Raw genomic sequence first — 22,244 nt, 5'->3', positions numbered from 1 at the left:
GATGACCTTGAGGAGTTCAAGGCTTCAGTGGAGGAAGTACCCGTGGATGTGGTAGAAATAGAAAGAGAACTAGAATTAGAAGTGGAGCCTGAGGATGTGACTGAATTGTTGCAATCGCATGATAAGACTTTAAGGGATGAGAAGTTGATTCTTATGAATGAGCAAATAAAGTGGTTTCTTGATATGACATCTACTCTTGGTGAAGATGTTGTGAAGATTCTTAAAATATGACAACAAACGATTTAGAATATTACTTAAACTTAGTTGACAAATCAATGGCATGGTTTGAGAGGATTGACTCCAAATTTTAAGGAACTTCAACTGTAGGTAAAATTCTATCAACAGCATTGTGTGCTACAAATAAATCATTTGTGATAAAAAGTCATTTGATGCATCGAACTTCATTTTTTTTGTAAAAATGCAGTTTATTTTCTTTCTAATTAAATTTATTGAGAGTGACGCTGATAGAGATACTATGTAGATTTCAAGTGTACGATTCAACAACACATCACATGTATATTGCATCATGTGTTCAACACCAAATTAAAATCTCCTTCCATAGCCATATATTTTACCCCCTTTACCTTTATCTACCTCCCTCCCTTCCCTCTAATAACCACTAAACTGTTGTCTGTGTCTATGAGTTTTTGTTTGTTGTTCTTGTTTATTTGTTGCTTTCAGTTTTATATCCCACATAAGTAACATACGGTATTGAACTTTTTCTGTCTGATTTATTTTGCTTAGCATAATAATCTCAAGATCCATTCATATTGTCACAAATGGCAGTATTTCCACTTTTCTTATGACTGAGTAATATCGCATTGTATATGTGTACTGCATCTTCTTTATATTATCATCTATCAAAGGACACTTTGGTTGTTTCCATGTCTTGGCCACTTTGAATAATGCTGCTATGAACATTGAGGTGCATATATCTTTATGGATAAATATTTTCAACATTTTTGGGGTAGATTCCCAGGAGAAGGATTGTTGGGTCATATGGTAATTTTACTCTTACTTTTTTAAGAAAGCTTTATATTGTTTTCCATAGTGACTGTATCAGTTTATATTCACACAATGTAAAATTTTTCCCCACAATGTCTCCAACAATTTGTCTTGATATACTTTCAGGGATCATTTCTACAGTTCATTGTTTTCTTGTTTTAAGAAATTTTCACAGCCACCCCAGCTTCATCAACTACCACCCTGATCACTCAGTAGCCATCAGCATGAAGGCAAGACCCTCAACAAACAAAAAGATTATATGTCACTGAAGGCTCAGATGATGATTATCATCTTTTATCAGTATGATGTTGTTCATTAAACTATGTACATTGTTTTTGTAGACATAATTTTATTAAATACTAGTAGACTACAGAATGGTTTAACATAAATTCTATATGCACTGGGAAATAAAAAAAATAAAAATGTGTGACTCACTTTATTGTAGTGGTCTAGAATTGAGCCCACAATATCTTTGAAGTATACCTATATTTTGCCATTTACTGCAAGGAGATTAAACAATTCACATAGCCTGTTTTCTGATGAGAATAATTCTACTTCCTACAAGGCCACATTAGTGATGAGAATGTTTGTGAAAGAAATTCTTAAAGTGTGAAGTACTGTACACATGTAATGTGTTATTAGTGTAGTACTAGCTGCATTATTTTACTATAGGTTAGGGGCTTTTCAACCAGGGCCATTTGCTGCAGTAAGAACCACAGATCTATCTTACTCACTCACCTTAGTCATAAGAAGGCACTTTGTCTAAATAGGCATGTTAAATGGGAATTTATAGTATGAGGGCTTCTTCATAGGTCTCTCAAAATCAGTGATTATTGTATGGATAACACTGATATTAGAGTAACTCAGTTCAACAATATCTAAACTCAGAGAAGAGCTGAGAGAATTATATGACTTTTCCAGATTGCCCAGTTACTCAGAAGCTTTCTTAAGCTGCTTCCAGAATATCTATTTATTGTGCAACATAAATTACCAACTAGACACATTTATCTACATTTCAGCAGCATACTTTTTCATTGTATTAAAAACTTGATGTCTTTACTATAAAAAATGTTGTAAATGATCCTTGTGTTATCAAAAATATATATAACATTATAAATCAGAAAAAAATATATACTTGTGTTTTGATGAACAAAGTTGAAGCTTGGCTACCTGAAATTTGATACTTGACAGAATACAAGAGAACACAATGACAGAGGGAAAATTGAGGTATAATATGAAAAAATATGCAAAACATTATAGAGGTTGCTCAAAAATTAAGAATAGAATTACCATATGACCCAGCAATTCTGGTATCTACCCCAAAATTTTAAAAACTCTTATTCATAAAGATATTTGCACTTCAATGTTCATTGAAACATTATTCATGGTGGCCAAAACATAGGAACAACTGAAGTGTCCTTCAATAAATGATTGGATAAAGAAGATGTGATACATACATAAATGCAATATTGCTCAGCTATTAAAAAGAAAGAAGATGAAATACTGCCATTTGTGACAATATGAATGGATCTTGAGATTTGCATGCTATGCAAAATAAGTCATACAGGAAAATTTGAGAACCATGTAATTTTACTCATATGTGGGATATAAATCTGTAATGTAAAAAAAAAATACCCCAAAAATATCATGAACAATAGTTTGAAGTGGTTGTCAAAGGGAAAGGAGGAAGGAGAGTAGATAAGGGTAAAGGAGGTCAAAAACATGGTGACAGAAGGAGTTTTGACTTTGAGTGGTGAACACACAATGCAATATACAGATGATATATTGAATTGTATACTTGAAAACTATATAATTTTATTAACCTATATCACCCCCAATAAATTTGATAAAAATAAAAAAAGAAATATAACTCTATCCCTCCTCCCAAAATTTATGAGAAGACCTTTAAAATATTCTGAATCTGTAGATTATCATTTATTATAAAAGATGTCATTGCCTTGGTTAATAGAAGTCCATGCTTCTCCACAAGAGAAAATCTTTTTCATCAATCATTTTTTTCTCATCTCAAAGAAATTCAGTATGTTGTCCTCTAAATATACAGGCAGAGCTACCTCTCCCAGTCCTTCAAGAAAACCTCCACCTTGAAACTTTTCAACCTTTCTCCTAAGGTTTTTGTCTAAAGACCAACTCAACATCAGTCAGTTCTGGAGTCAAGCTATTGTCACCTACAACAACTGAGAGAGAAAATCATCAGTGTCAAATTGGACACTATCTGTATGAACTGTGAAGTAGTTAAGGCCTTTCTTTGTGTTTTAAATAATACCCAGTATAATCATTTGACTCTTTAGCTTCAGAATGTTCCTCCATTCCCTTCGTCATGGGCAGCAATAGCATCTATTTATTATAAATGCATATATTTATCTCTCTGGCCTTTTCTGAAATTTAACAAAGTGAAAAGCTTTGATATGCTTATTTGTTAAGAAGTTTATAAAGTGCAATTTTTTTTTTTTAGTAGAAAACCTTTCTTTTCTAGGAACACTTCATTGAGGTAATAAAAAACCAAGAATTTCTCCTGCTTCCAGCTAATGAAATTTCAAAACTTCTGTGCAGTGATGACATTAATGTGCCTGATGAGGAGACTATTTTTCATGCTCTAATGCAGTGGGTGGGACATGATGTTCAGGCTAGGCAACAAGACCTAGCAATGCTACTTTCTTACATCAGACTGCCATTACTTCCACCACAGGTATGGAAATTTACCCAGGTAATGTAAATTATAGTTCGAAGTCCCATTTAGCATGAATCAATTTCTTATTTGTCTCATTTTATTTTATTCAGAGGATTTCTGGTAATTGAAGTGTACAGGATATGTTTTGCAAAGACCATATCCACCCTTCAATTAGCAGTATAAATAATGAAGAGAGAGGAAACAAGGATTTAAAAAACCTGCAGATAATTCCTAAATTTCAGCATACTCATTAGTTTCAGTTTCCTCTCACCAAACAGCACTTGTAACAAGAGGAAAAATGACTGAGCTAACTCTTTTTTTTTTCTCTGCCTACCTTATAAGAAAGATGACAATAATTAGTACAAAAGCATCCCAGAAGAGACTCTAGAAAGGAGTTAGATCTGGATCATACCAACTAATATGTGTAATTAACTGCTATGATTCAAAGCATATTATAGTAGTTTCAGATGTACTAAAGCATCATTATAATGACATCCCCATCATGCATGCTGAAGAATTATAGTAAAAATGATTTTAAAACCAAACACCCTTGGATAAGATACAGGACTGACTCACCTCATACTGAATTCTAGCATGTGAAGTTTAGTGATGTTAGAGTGCAGTGTTTCTTCATAATTCTACCATTGCTGATAACCACAATTATTTCTCTATAGTAAATTGACCAATAGTAGATATAATTTATATATTATATATACATGGATATATTACACATATGCACACTTCATATATTACATAGGCTGTGGCTGAAGTCCTCAAATATCATCCACTTTGGGAGGAGGGAACTTATTTGGACTTAGTGGATCAGTAGAATCATAAATATTAAAATTAATTGCTTTCAACAAAATTATTAATTAAATATGAATATTGAAAAATAGGTAAATTTGCTGATGGTTTCTCTACTTTTCACTTTTAATTGTTAATTAAATCCCATGGAACTACTTATTTACTCTTAAGAATCTGTCCATATGCAATGAAGGAATATTGACTACTCTCCTGGGTGCAACAAATTTATCCAAAGGGCAAGGCGATAGTAATATCAAGAGGGAAACATTAAAATATGTATATTACTTTAGACCCAAGTTTAGAATCTATAGAAATTTTGTTTCTATGAGTTTGTATATTCTTGTGTGTGTTAGTCTCATGAGAGGGTCTATATCATTTATCAGATTCCTTAAGGCAGTGCTGCTCAAAATATCCCTGGACCAGCAACACAACATTTCCTGGGAGCTTGTTAGAAGCTCAATTTCTTAGTCCCCTACTGCAGACCTACTGAAACAATTTCTGGGGGTGAGGCCAAAGAATGCGTGTTTTAACAAGTTCTCCAGATGATTTTTAGATATGCAAAATTTCAAGATGCACTAATATAAAGAATCAGTGGCTCTTAACTTTACACTGTTTTAAATATACATGACATTCTTTCAACAAAATGCTTAGTTTGGACTTCTCTTACTTTACTGGAATGAGGAGAAATTTCCAGCCCAAACGCACAATTAATGGTACCTTGACTTCCCACCCCTGGATATGCCTTATGCCTCAAATGTGGACTGTGCACTTTTCCTGATGATGGCAGTGGTGGCTAGTGGCAACACAGAATATTCATTTTCCAAAATAAAAAGAAATCTAACTGTAGGAGGTGAACACACAGTGTGTGGGTGTATATATATACATGTATACATATATATGTATATATATGCATCATATGTATATATATGTATATACCATATATACATATATATTTATATACCATATATACGTATATATATATGTATGCACATATATATGTATACACACACACACACACACACACACACACATATATATATACCTTACTGTTAAAGTGTACAGCTGAAACTTATTGGATTTCATTAACCAATGTCACCATAAATAAGTAAATAAAAAAGCCATGAGAAGGAAAAAAGAATTCAAAAATGACCTTAAATAATGTTCTAGAAATTAAATATATGGAAAGAATTGTGATAAATCTCTGAAGAATATTTTTGAAAGAAAAAATAATTGCATAGCCCGGTTTCAAACCTATTTTCAACAGTGTATCATTAAGAAAATTCTGAGGGTCTCACTAGCCAAGTCAAAACAGTGATCCATTAAAGATAACAAGTGAAGTGAGAACAGAGCTGGCATTAACCAGTCCAGAACAGGAACCTTTAGAGAAGTTTTATGGAGTGAGATTAGCACCTCTGTTTCAACAACCCACTTGTTATTCCTCCCTATGATACTGTGGACCAAAAACTCAAAGGAATTAATCTAAATGACCTTTGAAAAAATTCTGAAAGAAACTCAGCTTCTTGACACATTTTAGGAAAAATAATTTACCTAGCTCTTACCCCATTCAATTAGTGTCTTATTGTCTTCCAGGCAGTGATGGTTAGAAAAATTAATTATCTGCTATTGATGACAGATTGGCTAGTTACTAACACATGTACTTTACTGATGTACACATGTACATGTACAGATAAAAAAAAAAAAAGATCTATTTTCAGATTACTTTACAGAAGTGATTTGATGATGAAAATGCAGCCCTTTATCGGTGATTTTATTTTATTTTAACTGGGTATATTTGTACTTCCTCCCCTAAGACCACCAAAAACATGGCTGCTTCTCTAGCTACTTGCCATGTACTGGGAGATGCTTGCTTTATGCATATAAAGCCATTATTTTTGAGTGCTTTCAATGAGGCATTTTATGAGTGCTCTTTCTCTTTCGCTCCCCAAGATTATACGTGTATATATTCAAAAGATGAATATGTCAAGTAAATATGCATAGATCGTTAGCTAATATCATAAGACTTTTCATCATTTTAAAACATAAGTGAACATAAACATGTTACTAAATAAGTTAAAATATTAAATAACTACAGTTGTACATTTGAATTAGCTTGAGTTTTCTCCAAAGTTATATAAATAAAAATATATTCTTTCTAATGATGAGTTTTTCACTTCATATACTGTATATCATTACTTTTCAGTTACTGGCAGATCTTGAAAATAGCTCCATGTTTACTGGTAATCTTGAGTGTCAGAAACTCCTTATAGAAGCTATGAAGTATCATCTCTTACCTGAAAGAAGACCCATGATGCAAAGCCCTCGAACGAAGCCTAGGAAATCAACTGTAGGGGCACTTTATGCTGTGGGAGGCATGGATGCTCTGAAAGGTAACAGGAAAAATCAATTAATTTAGAAAGTGTTATTCAAAAAAGAAGATAAACTTTTAACACCAAATTATGAGTGTGATATTGAAGCCATATTAAATGTGTGCATCAGAGAGGAGGTAGAAAAGAGTAAAGGGATCCAAAAATATGGTGACGAAAGGAGGATTGTCTTTGGGTGGTGAACACATAATACATTATACAGATGATGTATTATTGAATTGTGTACTTAAAACCTATACAATTTTATTGACCAATGTCATCCAATAAATTTAATAAACAATAAAAAGCAAAGCTAATTTTCATAAATAGAATATTTATTCAAATTTATTACTTCCTTTTTGTTTATATACCTTATGGGATATAACCCTTTAATTAGTATTGCCTAAACATTTAACAGGTACTTTTATGACAGAGATTTTAGAATTCGAGTATTCACTTGGCAATATAAGATCGTTTTACCAAAAACTTATTTAAGTTTATTATAAATAGAAGGAACAAAGTCTTCTAAATTCGTTTTTTGACAGAAATAGAAGAGTGGCCTCTCTGTCAATCTTCCATTAGATCCTCAAAGACAAATTAAAAAAGAATCAAAGTATTGATAACAAGATTAGCAAATCAAACTAGGAATAAAGTAATGATAAAAAATTTATCAAACTGAATAGAAAACAGTTTTTGAAGCCATCATTTCTATCCTTAACCCTTCTTAAAACCCATTTTTATATAGCTCTACCTTTTTATACTTGATCTCTTAGTCTGTAGCCCGATGTTGCCAAAACAATGAAGCAAAGGCTTTGTAATTAAGAGTTGGATGTATAGAAAATAAAACAAGTCCACTTAAAATTTTCCAGATCATACATATAAATGTCATTTGACACCTATAGGAAATGATAAAAAGAGACAAATTTCTGTGCTACTAAAACAAATTCTTATTTTTTTATATTTGATATGAACAATTGGAAATTAGAAGACTATATAGGAGATATGCCAATTAATCATGAAACTATAATACAAGAGCTTGCAAATGCAGTTATTTTCAAAGTAGTAGAATAACTTCACAGAACTACTGTTCTTCAGAAAATAATAAATGCAGTAGGATCTTATAATTAATTTTAAGTCTGGCAATGTGATATTTTATTGCATTTTGTTGAATAGAATAAATATTAGCAGCTTTTAAAATGTGTCTTCTTTAATATTTGAATTAAAAAGGTACTTAACATAAAATAAAAATATAGTTATTCTTAGTTTTTTTATTTTTTTTAAAGCCTAATCTGCAAAGTGAGAAATGGAAAATTTTGTGTTTATTTGTTTGTTTGTTTTTGTGTGTGTGTTTTCTATTTTTATTTTTTTAGGCTCCTGTCTAAATTAACATTAAATATGTGAATGTGTTACAAAAAATAATAATAAATCAGACAAAGACAAAGATTGTATAATTCCACTTATGCATGGAACTAAAAAGAAGCAAATGAACACACAAAGCAAAACAAAAACAGACTCATAGAAACAGAGGCCATAAAATGATGGTTACCAGGGGGAGGGGGTGTGGAGTAAGTGAAAAAAATGAAGGGGAATACAGTCAATGATATTGGGATACGTTTTCATGGTGACAGATGATTACTGAAATTAGTGGGGTGCTCACAATGTAAGATATAAAAATGTCAAATCACTAAATTATATATCTGAAAGTAGTATAACTAATACAATATTGTATATCAACTATACTTAAGTAAAAAATGAATAAAGGAAATCTGATTCATCAAACCTCCTTTTAGAGGCAGGAACAGTGAATGAATATAATTTGCTAATTTGTATCGCTATGCTTGACAAAGGCTTAAAATCCCAATTATCTACAACTCATCAGTTTCTAAAAATGAATGGACTATATGCCTATAATTTCATGACTCCATTATCACAGTTTGATATGAAAAGAAGTAAAGCCATCATTTAGGGATTCTTTAAGTATCTAGTATATAGAGACATAAAAGGCTCTATGGGACATTGCAGACAAGTACACTAAAAGTAACAAACAAACAAACAAACAAACAAAAAAACACTACTTTTGAGTATGTGATCCTGATTAGTATTTTTCAAACATCAATATTAATCATCAAAATAATGCTACAAGAAAGATCTTATTGCCACAGTTTTGCAGATGAAGAAACTAAGGCTCTTAAGATTAGATGGCTGACTCAAGGAAAAATATATAGAAAGACTGGAAATGGAATTTCTATTCAAATTTTATATTTCTACTTACTATACTGCCACTATGTTAGAAGAAATAATAATACAACAACAACGGAAACTGAGGAACCTCTCTTCGAGGGTTTTAGAATTTACAAAAAAACAAAAACAAAAACAAAAACAAACAAAGAAACAAAAAAAACAGGTGAACCCTAAGGAACAAAAAAGGAAAAAATAAAATAAAATAAAATAAAAAGTAAGTATAGCAAAACATTAAGGTGAAAGTCTTTATCTGTATAAATTAGTAATACATTAAAAAGATATATATATATTGGAGAAACATGGCAGAGTGAAGGACATTCCCAGATCCTAGATCACTCCCCTTGAAACAACAATAAGCCGCATCTAAAACTCAACAAAGAAATAAAAAACAAACTGCACACCAGCACGTCTGAGTGTGGGATGTGCACATGAAAGCTACCACAGTTCAGAACCCTGGTGCCCTGCGGTGGACTGAGAGAAATAAAAGAGCTGCCTCTCACAGCCACTGGAGCTCACTGTAGGAAGAGGAGGTGGGACAAGGTGCGGTGAGTTCCCTGAACAGCCCTGCCTGGGAAAGCCGTGAGCTCCATGCATCCAGTGGCAGGGCACAGTCATCAGGGCAGAAAACAGAGAAGAGGGGACAGCAGAGAAGTAGGTACAACAGAAAAACAACAGTGGATTTTTACCAGCCACAGTTGCAAAATCGAGGATGAGCAGCAGTCCCCATCCCCCGACATGGAGAGCCCCTCCCCAACATCTTCCAAGATCGAATACTGCAGAGCCCCATGGGAATCTGAGCAAATGCTACTGAAACTGTCATTAACACAGACAGGGACTGACAATGATGGTAGCAAGAGTGATTAAACATCTGTAAGAAAAAAAAAAGGCATTAATTAGGCTCTAAATAAAGCAGGTATCCAGGAGGATTAGACACCATCTATCAGAAACCAAAAGAAAATGCCTTTTTGGCAAAAGGCTAAGGAGAGAACTTTATATAATAAATCTTCCTTCTGGAAAAAAAAAAGAATACAATTTCATTAAAGCCAAGGCAGAGAAATAGTCCATTAAACGCCACAAACAACCAAGGTGACAAGGCATCTCAGAAAGAAAGAGAAAAATCTCCAGAAAATAAGCTTACAAACATAGAAATATGTGACTTAAATGACAGAGAATTCACTTCTGAAAAAAATCTCAATGAGATTCAAAACGAATCATATTAACAATTTCAGGAATTGAGAAAACAACTAGATGAGTAGAATGAGTTTTTTCGCAAGGAGATTGAAACTCTCAGAAAGAACTCAATAGGCCTTCTGGAGATAAAGACACACTGCAAGAGTTGAAAAATGAAATAAGCTTAGGAAATAGAGTCGACCAAATGGAAAAAAGGATCAATGATATCAAAGACAGAGACCTAGAAATCAGAAGGAAGAGAGAGAAACTGAAGAATGAAAAAATTATGAAAGAGAAATACAAGAACTAGCTGATACCATCATGAGAGGAAACATAAGAATAATGGAAATACTCGAAAGGGAGGAAAAGAAGCAGGGATTAGAAATAATTTTCAGACAAACAGTTGATGAGAATTTCCCAAATCTAAGGAAGGAGCTAAGGCTTGGAATTCAAGAAGTCAGCAGAACACCCAATTTTCTCAACCCAAAAAGGCTTTCACCAAGACACATCATATTAAAATTATCAAAAATCAAAGACAAAGACAGAATTCTCAGGGCAGCCAGGGAAAAGAAGATGGTAACCTATCAAGGAAAACCTATTAGGTTATTGTTGGACTTCTCAGCACAAATCTTACAAGCAAGAAAGGCGTGAAACCAAATATTCAATCTCTAGAATGAAAGAAACTACCAGCCAGGAATAATGAATCCAGCTAAGCCCTCCTTTAGATATGAAGGAGAAATTAAGACCTTTTCAGACATACAAAAATTGAAGGAATTCTTCACCACGAGGACTGCACTACAGGAAATACTGAAAAGGGTCAGCTGACATAAAACAAAATGATTAAAAAAATACACAATTAGGTGTATGATGATTAGCAGGCAGAAAGAAACAGAGGTGTGCAACTCTTACTAAGAACGGGGCATTATAAGCTTAAAATAAGAAGAGATTTGCTATAGCAAGATAGTAATGAATGTTCAGCATACATAGAGACAAAATGAGACAACAATGACTGAAAAGAGGAGGGTTCAAAAATCCAAATTCACAAAGGGGAATGACTATAAGGCACACACACAAAGAAGGGATGACTGTATAGATACAGATAGATAGATATAGATATAGATGATATAGATATTGAGATAGATAGATATATATCTAGATAGATAGATAGATAGATAGATAGATAGATAGATAGATAGATGATAGATAGATCAACTATCCTTTGCATATTCTTAAATGTAACCACATGCTAAAGATTCAGAATCGAATTATATAATATAAAACAAAAAGGACCAGAGGGAAAACCCACAAAACCAAACTTAAATAAAAAAAAAAAACAGAAACACGAGGACAAGGAAGCAATGGGAATACTGAGCTACCAGAAAGCAAAAGAAAATGGCTATAAGAAGACCTCATATTTTAATAATTACCTTAAATGTAAATGGACTGAACTCACCAATAAAAAGGCACAGAGCTGCAGATTTGGCAACAGTATAAAACCCACCCATATGCTGGCACCAAGAGACACATCACAGTTCCAAAAGCAAATATAGACTCAAAGTGAAAGGGTGGAAAATAAAATTTCAAGCAAATATCATTCAGCGAAAACCATGAGTAATGGTACTAATATCGGATGAAATAGACTTCAAAATAAAAAAGATAAAGAAAGATACTGAGGAACACTTCATATTGATAAAAGAAATTATGCACCAAGAAGATATAAGTTATTAATATCTATGCCCCAATCATGGAGCCCCAAAATATATAAAGCAGTTATAAACAGAATTAAAGGGAGAAATAGACCAAAATACTATCATAGTAGGGACCTAAATACCCTACTGTCATATATGGACAGATCATCCAAACAGAAAATCAATAAAGAAATAACATCCTTAAATGACACATTAAACCAACTGGACATAATTGACATTTACAGAGCCTTCTATCCCAAAACAGCTGCTTATACATTCTTCTCTAGTGCACATGGAACATTGCCAAGAATCAACCACATAATGGAACACTGTAATGGAACGCAAATATAAGAGGGTTGAAATCATACCAACCATATTCTCTGATTATATTGCTTTGAAACTACAGATCAACTGTAATAAGAATGTGGACAGAGCCACGCATACATGGAGATAAAACAAAATACTACTGAAGAATAAGTGGGTCAGGGAGAAGAAATAAAAAAAAGAGATGAAGAAATACTTAGAATTGAATGATAAAGATAGTACAACATATCAAAACTTTTGGGAGATGGCAAAAGTGGTCATAAGAGGAAAGTTCATATATTACAGGCCTATCTCACAAAACAAGAATGAGCCCAAATAAACAGCCTAACACTTCATCTTTAAAAAATAGAAAAGAAAGAATAAATAAAGCCTAAAGTCATCAGAAGGAAAGAAATAATCAAAATTAGAACAGAAATAAATGAAATTGAAAACAAGGAAACAATAGAAAATAATGCAACATAGAGCGGGTTCATTGAGATTAATAAAATTGACAACCCCCTAGCTAAATTCCTTAAAGAAAATAAAGGACACAAATAAACAAAATCAGAAAAGAAAGAGGGAAAATTACAAGAGACACTGCCAAAATACAAAAGATCATACAAGAATACTATGAAAAAGTATATAATACCAAACTTAATAACCTAAAAGAAATGGACCAGTACTTAGAAAATACAACCTTCCTAGACTGAATCAAGGAGAACTGGAAAATCTAAATAGACTGATCAGCAGTATGGAAAATGAATCAATCATCAAAAATCTACCAAAAAGTAAAAGTCCAGAACCAGAAACTTCACCAGTGAATTCTACCAAACATTCAAAGATTTCATATCTATTCTCCTCAAACTCTTCCAAAAAAATTGAAGAGGAGGCACTACTTCCTAACTCATTTTATGAGGCCAATATTACTCTGATACCAAAACCTTGTAAAGATGACGCAAAAAAATAAAACTACAGACCAATATCTCTCATGAGCACAGATGCAAAAATCCTCAATAAGATACTAGCGAACCAAATACAGCACAGGCATGGTTCAACATAAACAAATCGAGTAATGTGATACACCATATAAACAAATTTGAAAATATGACTCATTATGATCATATCAATAGATGTAAAAAAAGCCTTTGACAAGATACAGCACACATTTCTGATCAAAACACTTAACAAAATCTGTATAGAAGGAAAATACCTTAATGTAATAAAGGCCATATATGACAAGCACACAGCCAACATTATACTTAGTGGTAAAAAACTAAAATTCTTTCCTCAAAGATCAGAAACAAGGTAAGGCTGTCCACTATCGCCACTGTTATTCAATATAACATTGGAGGACCTAGCGATTTCAATCAGGCGAGAGAAAGATACAAAAGGAAACGAAGAAGGCAAACTGTCATTTTTTGCGGATAACATGATTCTGTATATAGAAAACTCTAAAGACTCCACAAGATCACTACTAGAAACAGTAAGCAAATACAAAATCAAAGTTCAAAAATCAATAGCATTCCTATACTCTAATAATGAAGCATCAGTAAAAGAAGTGGAAAAATAATTTCTTTTGCAATTGCAACAAAAAGAATAAAATACATAGGAATAAATCTCACGAAACATGTGAAGGACCTATATAATGAAAATTTAGGACCTTATTAAAAGAAATTGAAGAAGACACAAAGAAATGGAAAGATATTCCGTGTTCTTGGATAGGAAGAATCAACATAGTTAAAATTACTTTATTACCTAAAGCATTATAGAGATTTAAAGCAATCCACATCAAAATCCCATAGGAATTTTTTTTAAGGAAATAGAATAAAAAATCATCAGATTTGTAAGGAAGCATAAAATACCCCAAATTGTCAAAGCCATCCTGAGACAAAACAATGAAGCTGGAGACATCACTCTCCCTGACTTCAAAATGTACTACAAAGTGACAGTAATCACAATGGCATTATATTGGCAGAAAAACAGACACACGAACCAATGGAACAAAATCAAGAGTCCGGAAATAAACCCATATTTATATGGGCAAATAATTCTTGACAAAAAAGCCAAAAACGTACAGTGGAGAGAGGAAAGCCCTTTCAATAAATGTCGCTGGGAGGGATGAGGTAGACAGGGGAAAAAAATTAAATCATTACTTCAGTTAAAAAAATAATAAATAAAATAAAAATAAATAAATATATTTAGACCTCAAAAATAAACAAATAAAAAATAATGCGAACAGCTGAAACTTGTAGGATTTCGTTAACCAATATCAGTATAAAATAATTAATTAATTAATTACTCAATTAATTAATTAATCGATTGATTAATTAAAACTATGTACCAGTTCACATTATTTCACAAAATTATAAAAAAGTAATTTCAATATTATATGCCTTTTCTTACAGTGTATTGTTGTTTTCTTAGATTTTCTTTTTTTAATTCAGTTTATTGGGGTAACATTAGTTAATACAATTATATAGTTTTAAGGTGTACATTATAATTTCACATATGTATATTCTATTGTGTGTTTACCACCCGAAGTCCAGTTTCCTTCAGCTACCATATATTTGATCCCCTTTACACACTTCACCCTCCTTCTACCCTCCTATATTTGACCCCATTTATCCTCCCCTATCCCCTACTCTCTTGGAACCACTAGTCTATAGTCCACGTCCATGAGTCTCTGTTTGTTTATCCTGTTCATTTATTGCTTTTAGGTTTATATTCCATATATAAGTGATATCACGTGATTTTCAATTTTTTCTGTCTGGCTTATTTCGCTTAGCATGGTTATCTCGGGGTCCATCCATGCTGTTGCAAATGGCAATATTTCATCTCTTCTTATGGCTGAGTAATATTCTATTGTATATATGTACCACGGCTTCTTTAGCCAATCATATATCGTAGGACGCTTCGGTTGTTTCCATGTCCTGGCCATTGTGAATAATGCTGCTATGAACATCGATGTGCAAATATCTTTTCGGATATGGGTTTTCAAGTCTTTGGGGTAAATACCCAGTTGAAGGATTGCTGGATCATATGGTAGATCAATTCTTAGTTCTTTGAGGAACCTCCATACTGATTTCCATAGTGGCGGTACCAACTTTCAGTCCCAGCAGCAGTGTATGAGGGTTAACTTTTCTCTGCATCATCTCCAACATTTTTTCTTACTTGTCCTATTGGTTATAGAAATTCTAACTGGTGTCAGATATTATCTCATTGTGGTTTTGATTTGCACTTCCCTAATAGCTAGCGATGTTGAGCATCTTTTCATATATTTGTTGGCCTTTTGTATGTCCTCTAGGGAGAAGTATCTATTCAGATCTTCTGCCTATTTTTTGATTGGATCTTTTTTTTTTGGGGGGGGTGTTATTGAGTTATATGAGTTCTTTGTGTATTTTGGATATTAAGCCCTTATCAGAGGCATTGCTTATAAATATATTTTTCTATTCAGATGGTGATTCTTTACCTTGATGATGGTTTCTATTGCTGTGCAGAAGCTTTTTAGACTGATATAGTCTCATTCATTTATTTTTGCTGTTATTCCCCTTGCCTTTGAGGTCAATTTCATAAAATCCTGTTTAAGTCCAAGATCCATCAGTTTAGTTGCTATGCTTTCTTCCATGCAATTTATTGTTTCAGATTTGGATGGGAATTGCATTATATCTGTATAATGCTTTATGGAATAAGGTCATTTTAACTATTTTGATTCTTCCAATCCAAGAACATGGAATATCTTTCCATTTTTTTATCTCTTCCATTTCCTATAATAGAGTCCTATAGTTGTTTTATTATTATTGTTGTTGTTGTTGTTGTTATTATTATTATTATTATTATTATTATTATTATTATTGTTATCATATAGGTCCTTCACCTGTTTCTTTAGACTTATTCCTAGATATTTTATTTTTTTCTGTTGCAATTGCAAAATAAATTATTTTTTCTACTCTTTTTCTGACACTTCATTATTAGAGTATAGATATATTATAAATTTTTGAACATAGATTTATATGCAGAACTTTGCTGTATTTGCTTATGGTTTCTAGAAATGTTCTTGTGGAGACCTTAAGGTTTTCTGTATAGAGAATCATGTCATCTGCAAATAGCGACAGCTTGACTTTTTCATTTCCTGTTTGGATGCCTTTTATAGCTTTCTCTTTCCTGATTGCAGTTGGTAGGACTACCAATGTTATACTGAACAACAGTGGCAATAGTGGATAGCCTTGCCTTGTTCCTGATTTTAGAGAGAATGTTTTTAGTTTTTCACCATTAACTATAATGTTGGCTGAGGGTTTGTCATGTATGGCCTTATTATGTTAAGGTATCCTTTTTCCATACCTATTTTGTTGAGTGTTTTGATTCTGAATGGGTGCTGTATCTTGTTGAAAGCTTTTTCTGCATCTATTGATATGATCATATGATTCTTATTTTTTAATTTGTTTATGTGTTATTAATTGATTTGCATATGTTGAACCATCCCTGTTCCTCTGGGATTAAAACCCCTTGATCATGATGTATAATTTCTTTAATGTGTTGCTATATTCGGTTTGCTAGTATCTTATTTAGGATATTTGTATCTGTGTTCATGAGAGATATTGGTCTGTAGTTTTCTTTTTCTGTGTTATCTTTAACAGGTTTTAGTAACAGGGTAATACTGGCTTCATAAAATGAGTTAGGAAGTATTGCCTCCTCTTCGATCTTTTAGAAATGTTTGAGGAGAATAGGTATTCAATCTTTTTTTGAATGTTTGGTAGAATTCACTTGTGAAGCCATCTGGTCCTGGACTTTTACTCTTTGGTAAGTTTGTGATGATTGTTTTAATTTCCATACTGCCGATTAGTCTATTTAGATTTTCCAGTTCTTCATTCTTCTTGAGTTAGTCTAGGAGGGTTCTACCTTTCTAAGTACTAATCCATTTCTTCTATGTTATTTAATTTGGTGTGTATACTTTTTCTTTGTTTTATTGTATCATTCTTTGTATTTCTGTTGTTTCTGTCATAATATCCCTTTTCATTCTTTTTTTTTTTTATCTTCTTTGTTTTTCTTTATTGAGTTGAGCCAGGGGGTTGTTAATTTTATTAACCTTCTCAAAGAACCATCTCTTTGTTGCATCTATTTTCTCTATTTTTTGTTTGTTTTCAATATCACTGAATTCTGCTCTAGTTTTAATTATTTCTTTCATTCTGCTGACTTTAGGCTTCATTTGTTCTTCCTTTTTCTAGTTTTATTTTTTTTTTTAAGATGAAGCCTTAGGTTGTTTATTTGGGCTCATTCTTATTTTTTGAGATAGATCTATAATGATATGAAATTCCCTCTTATGACCGCTTTTGCCATGTCCCAAAATTTTTGAAATGTTGTATTATCATTATCATTAGTTTCTATGTATCTCTAGATCTCTCTTTTTTTTTATTTCTTCTCTTACCCATTCATATCCTCTTTCATACATCATGAATGAGAGTTGAATAGGAGCTTATAAATTAATTGAGAAACAATATTTTCAATGTTTAAGGGTAAAAGATCAGCTTACACAGAAAAATTATAAAATGGGTCCTAAAGAGGGAGATTAGTAAAAAAGAAAGTCTGTTTTCCCATCAAATATAGAGCTGCCATAATAAGGTAGCTAAAAGTTTTACATTTTAATTAGTTGGTGCAATAGAGGTGGGCAAGTGGGCTAAAAAATATCTTCAAAATTCAAGATACAAAATTGCCAACCATATATGTTCAGAGATGTAATAAAAGATGTGGAGTAAATGTATCTGTTATATTTAATCTAATGTCCAGAAAAAAAAAATTACCTTGGCATAAAGCATACTTCTATGTCCTTTCAGTGTAAATCTTCTATATACAACTGAATAATGTCACTTTGTACCTTTTCCTAATTATTTACTATTAACGTCATCTCCATAATCTGAATAATTAGTGCAGCCTAGCTTTTATTTTCTAATTTAAATCAGCTCCTTTATAAATTCCACTAATGAAGAATTTAGAATAAAAAAAGTAAAAATATGAAGGAAGGGATAGGAAAACAGATTTGGGAAGATTGAATGAGGAAGTGGAAATATTTGAAAACATTCAGAGAAAATTGACTGCTTGACAGAATAAAAGAAGCTGTGAGTTTGTTTGTAGATATTCCAATTTCAACAGTATCATCCAGAGGTATTTAGTGTAGAAAAGATACTCTGGATAGCGTTATTTGACCTCTCAGCATTCTATGTAATAATAAAGTAATTGCTGATCTATAAATCAGCATTTTGCCAAATCCATATTAATAGTAAAAAATGCAGAGATTAAAGAGAAAGAGTAAATTAGTACCTGTATATTCATAAGTTTTTATTGTGAAAATTGAAACTCTTGAAACATAAATACATATAGTGCACTGTGTCAGAAAATATTTAAAATTAGAGAAAAAAATGAACAGTTTCCACTAATCCAATACACACAGAAAAACTTTCAAAAGCAGCCATATATAGAATACATGCTCTGCTTAATTTTGACATATGACCCCATACCATACACTATAATTGGCCAGTGAATATGCTACAGATATTAACTATATTTTTATTGTAACTAATGGATTATATTTTCTCCACAAATCTTCTAGTAGAAGAACAAAACTGATTTTATTATTATTATTATTATTATTATTATTATTATTGTTGACTTTGTAAAATTGGGATGAAATTTCCTAAACTTGTTACAAACTGTCTTATGTACACTACATACATATATATACATATATGTATACATATATACACATATATATACATATATGTATATATATACACATATATACATATATGTATATACATATATACATATATACATATATACATGATTTATATATGTGTGTATATATATGTATGTAGTGTACATAAGACAGTTTGTGTGTGTGTGTATATATATATAAATCTTTCACTTGCCATCTTGGTTTTTAGTCAGAAACTTTCCTTTTGTGCAAAATCAAGTTTTACAAAAAAATAGCAACAGCTATTGTGAATGACTGGTAAAAAGCATTGCCTACAGAAGTGACAATTTATCATGAAGTAGTGATATGATAAATTACTATGGTACTAGTGACAGTATATTATGATAGTAAACATGATATTTTGGTAATTGAGTAGAAAATGGAACGTTTTTAACAAATAAAGGAGATAGTACCTCAGAATTTTATTTTTATCCTAATAATAAATAAATAATAATATAATCTTAATTATAATCTTTTGTGTTACTATTATGAAAATTGTATAAATCAACAACAGGGGCCCATTTAAAAGGAATGTTTATTCCTGTTCCTTTAATTATTTTAATTTAATTTAATTTAATTTTTATTTTTTAAAGTTGATTGGGTTAACATTGGTTAATAAAATTATATAATTTTTGGATGTACATTATAATTTGACATCTATGTATTCTATCGTGTGATTACTACCCACAGTCCAGTTTCCTTCAATTACCATGTAATTGATCCCCTTTATCCACTTCACCTTCTCTCAGTCCCCCTATATTTGACGCCCTTTACCCTGTCTACCTCTTCCTTTCTCTGCCACTCGCTACCCTCTGGTAACTACTAGTTCATTGTCCATGACCCTGAGTCTTTGTTTGTCCTGTTCATTTGCTGCTACCACATCTAAGAGATATTATGTGATTTTTAACATTTTCAGTCTAGCTTATTTCGCTTAGCATGATTATCTTGAGGTCCACCCATGTTGTCGCAAAGAGCAGTATTTCATCTCTTCTTATGGCTGACTAATATTCCATTGTATATACGTACCACGGCTTCTTTAGCCAATCACCTATCATAGGACACTTCGGTTGCTTCCATGTCCTGGCCACTGTGACTAGTGCTGCAATGAACATCGGTGTGCAAATATCTTTTCAGATATGGGTTTTCAAGTCTTTGGGGTAAATATCCAGTAGAGGGATTGCTGGATCACATAGTAGATCAATTCTTAGTTTTTGGAGGAACCTCTATACTGTTGTCCATAGTGGCCATAGCCATTTGCAGGCCCACCAGCAGTGTATGAGGGTTCAATTTTCTCCGCATTCTCTCCAACATTTGTTATTACATGTTCTGTTGATTATAGCTATTCTAACATGTGTGAGATGCTATCTCCTTGTGGTTTTGATTTTCATTTCCTTAATAGCTAGCAATGTTAAGCATCTTTTCTTATATTTGTTGGCCATTTGTATGTTCTCTAGGGAGAAGTGTCTGTTCAGGTCCTCTGCCCATTTTTTCATTGGATTGTTATTTATTGTTGTTATTGTTGTTGTTGTTGTTGTTATTGAGTCATATGAGTTCTTTGTATATTTTGGATATTAAGCCCTTATCAGAGGCGTTGCTTTCAAATGTATTTTCCAATTTGGATGGTTGTCTCTTTATCTTGCTGATGGTTTCTTTTGCTGAGCAGAAGCTTTTTAGTTTGATGTAGTCCCATTCATTTATGTTTGCTTCTACTTCCCTTGCCTTTGAGATCAAATTCATAAAATCCTGTTTAAGTCCAAGGTCCTTGAGTTTAGTTCTTATGTTTTCTTCTATGCATTTTATTGATTCTGGTCTTATATTCAGGTCCTTAATCCATTTCAAGTTAATTTTGGTGTGTGGTGATAGACAACAGTCTAGTTTCATTCTTCTGCCGGTGGCCTTCCAATTTTCCAGGCACCATTATTTGAAGAGGCTTTCCTTTCTCCACTGTATGTTTTTGGCTTTTTTTTTTGTCAAAAGTTATTTGCCCATGTAAATGTGGGTTTATTTCTGGACTCTCGATTCTGTTACATTGGTCCGTGTATCTGTTTTGTTGCCAATACCATGTCGTTTTGATTACTGTTGCTTTGTAGTATAATTTGAAGTCAGAATTTTGATGGGGACTGCATTATATCTGTATAATGCTTTATGTATTAAGATCATTTTAACTATGTTGATTCTTCCAATCCAAGAACACGGAATATCTTTCCATTTCTTTGTATTTTCTTCGAATTTTTTTAATAGGGTCTTGTAGTTTTCATTATATAAGTCCTTCACATATTTTGTTAAATTTATTCCTAGGAATTTTATTCTTTTTGTTGCAATTGCAAAGAAATTATTTTTCCACTTCTTTTTGACGTTTCATTATTAGAGTATAGGAACGCTATGCATTTTTGAATGTTGATTTTGTATCCAGAGACTTACTGCATTTGCCTATTGTTTCCAGTAGTGTTCTTGTGGAACTTCAGAGTTTTCTATGTAGAGAATCATGCCATCTGCAAATAATGACAGTTTGCTTTCTTCGTTTCCTATTTGGATGCCTTTTATATCTTTCTCTTGCCTGATTGCACTCGCTAGGACCTCCAATGTTATATTGAGTAACAATGGAGATAGTGGACGGCCTTACCTTGTTCCTGATCTTAGAGGAAAGGTTTTTAGTTTTTCACCATTAAAAATAATGTTGGCGGAGTGTTTGTTATATATGGTCTTTATTAAACTAAGGTATTTTCCTTCTATACTGATTTTGTTAAGTGTTTTGATCATGAATGCGTGCTGTATCTTGTTAAAGGCTTGTTCTGCATCTATTGATATGGTGATATGATTCTTATTTTTTAATTTATTTATGTGGTATATCACATTAATTGATTTGCATTTGTTGAAGCAATCGTATGCCCCTGGGATGAAGCCCACTTGATCGTGGTATATAATCTTTTTAATATGTTGCTGTATTCAGTTCACGAATATCTTATTTAGGATTTTTGCATCTGTGTTCTTGAGAGATATTGGTCTGTAGTTTTCTTTTTTTTGCTTCATCTTTACCAGGTTTGGTATCAGAGTGATATTGGCCTCATAAAATGAGTTGGGAAGTATTGCCTCCTCCTCAATTTTTTGGATGAGTTTGAGAAGAATACGTATTGAATCTTGTTTGAATGTTTGGTAGAATTCACTTGCAAAGCTATCTGGTCCTGGACTTTTACCTTTTGGTAGGTTTTTAATGATTGATTTAATGTCCATACTGC

At 32.3% G+C, this 22,244-nt stretch overlaps 1 protein-coding gene across 2 annotated transcripts in view; it reads left to right on the top strand.

Annotated features, from left to right (window-relative positions):
• The window catches only part of KLHL4 (kelch like family member 4), a 144,680-nt gene that overhangs the window by 78,074 nt on the left and 44,362 nt on the right, over positions 1 to 22,244 (top strand). For both annotated transcript variants that reach the window (XM_039870199.1, XM_039870198.1), the window contains exons 5-6: positions 3,500 to 3,712; positions 6,699 to 6,885. In XM_039870199.1, coding sequence (XP_039726133.1) covers positions 3,500 to 3,712; positions 6,699 to 6,885 — 400 coding nt within the window. The remainder of the gene's footprint in view (positions 1 to 3,499; positions 3,713 to 6,698; positions 6,886 to 22,244) is intronic.

The sequence above is a fragment of the Pteropus medius genome, unplaced genomic scaffold, assembly GCF_902729225.1.
Source record: "Pteropus medius unplaced genomic scaffold, Ma_sr-lr_union100, whole genome shotgun sequence".
Classification (NCBI taxonomy): domain Eukaryota; kingdom Metazoa; phylum Chordata; class Mammalia; order Chiroptera; family Pteropodidae; genus Pteropus; species Pteropus medius.
This window is presented reverse-complemented; position numbering and strand designations above follow the sequence as displayed.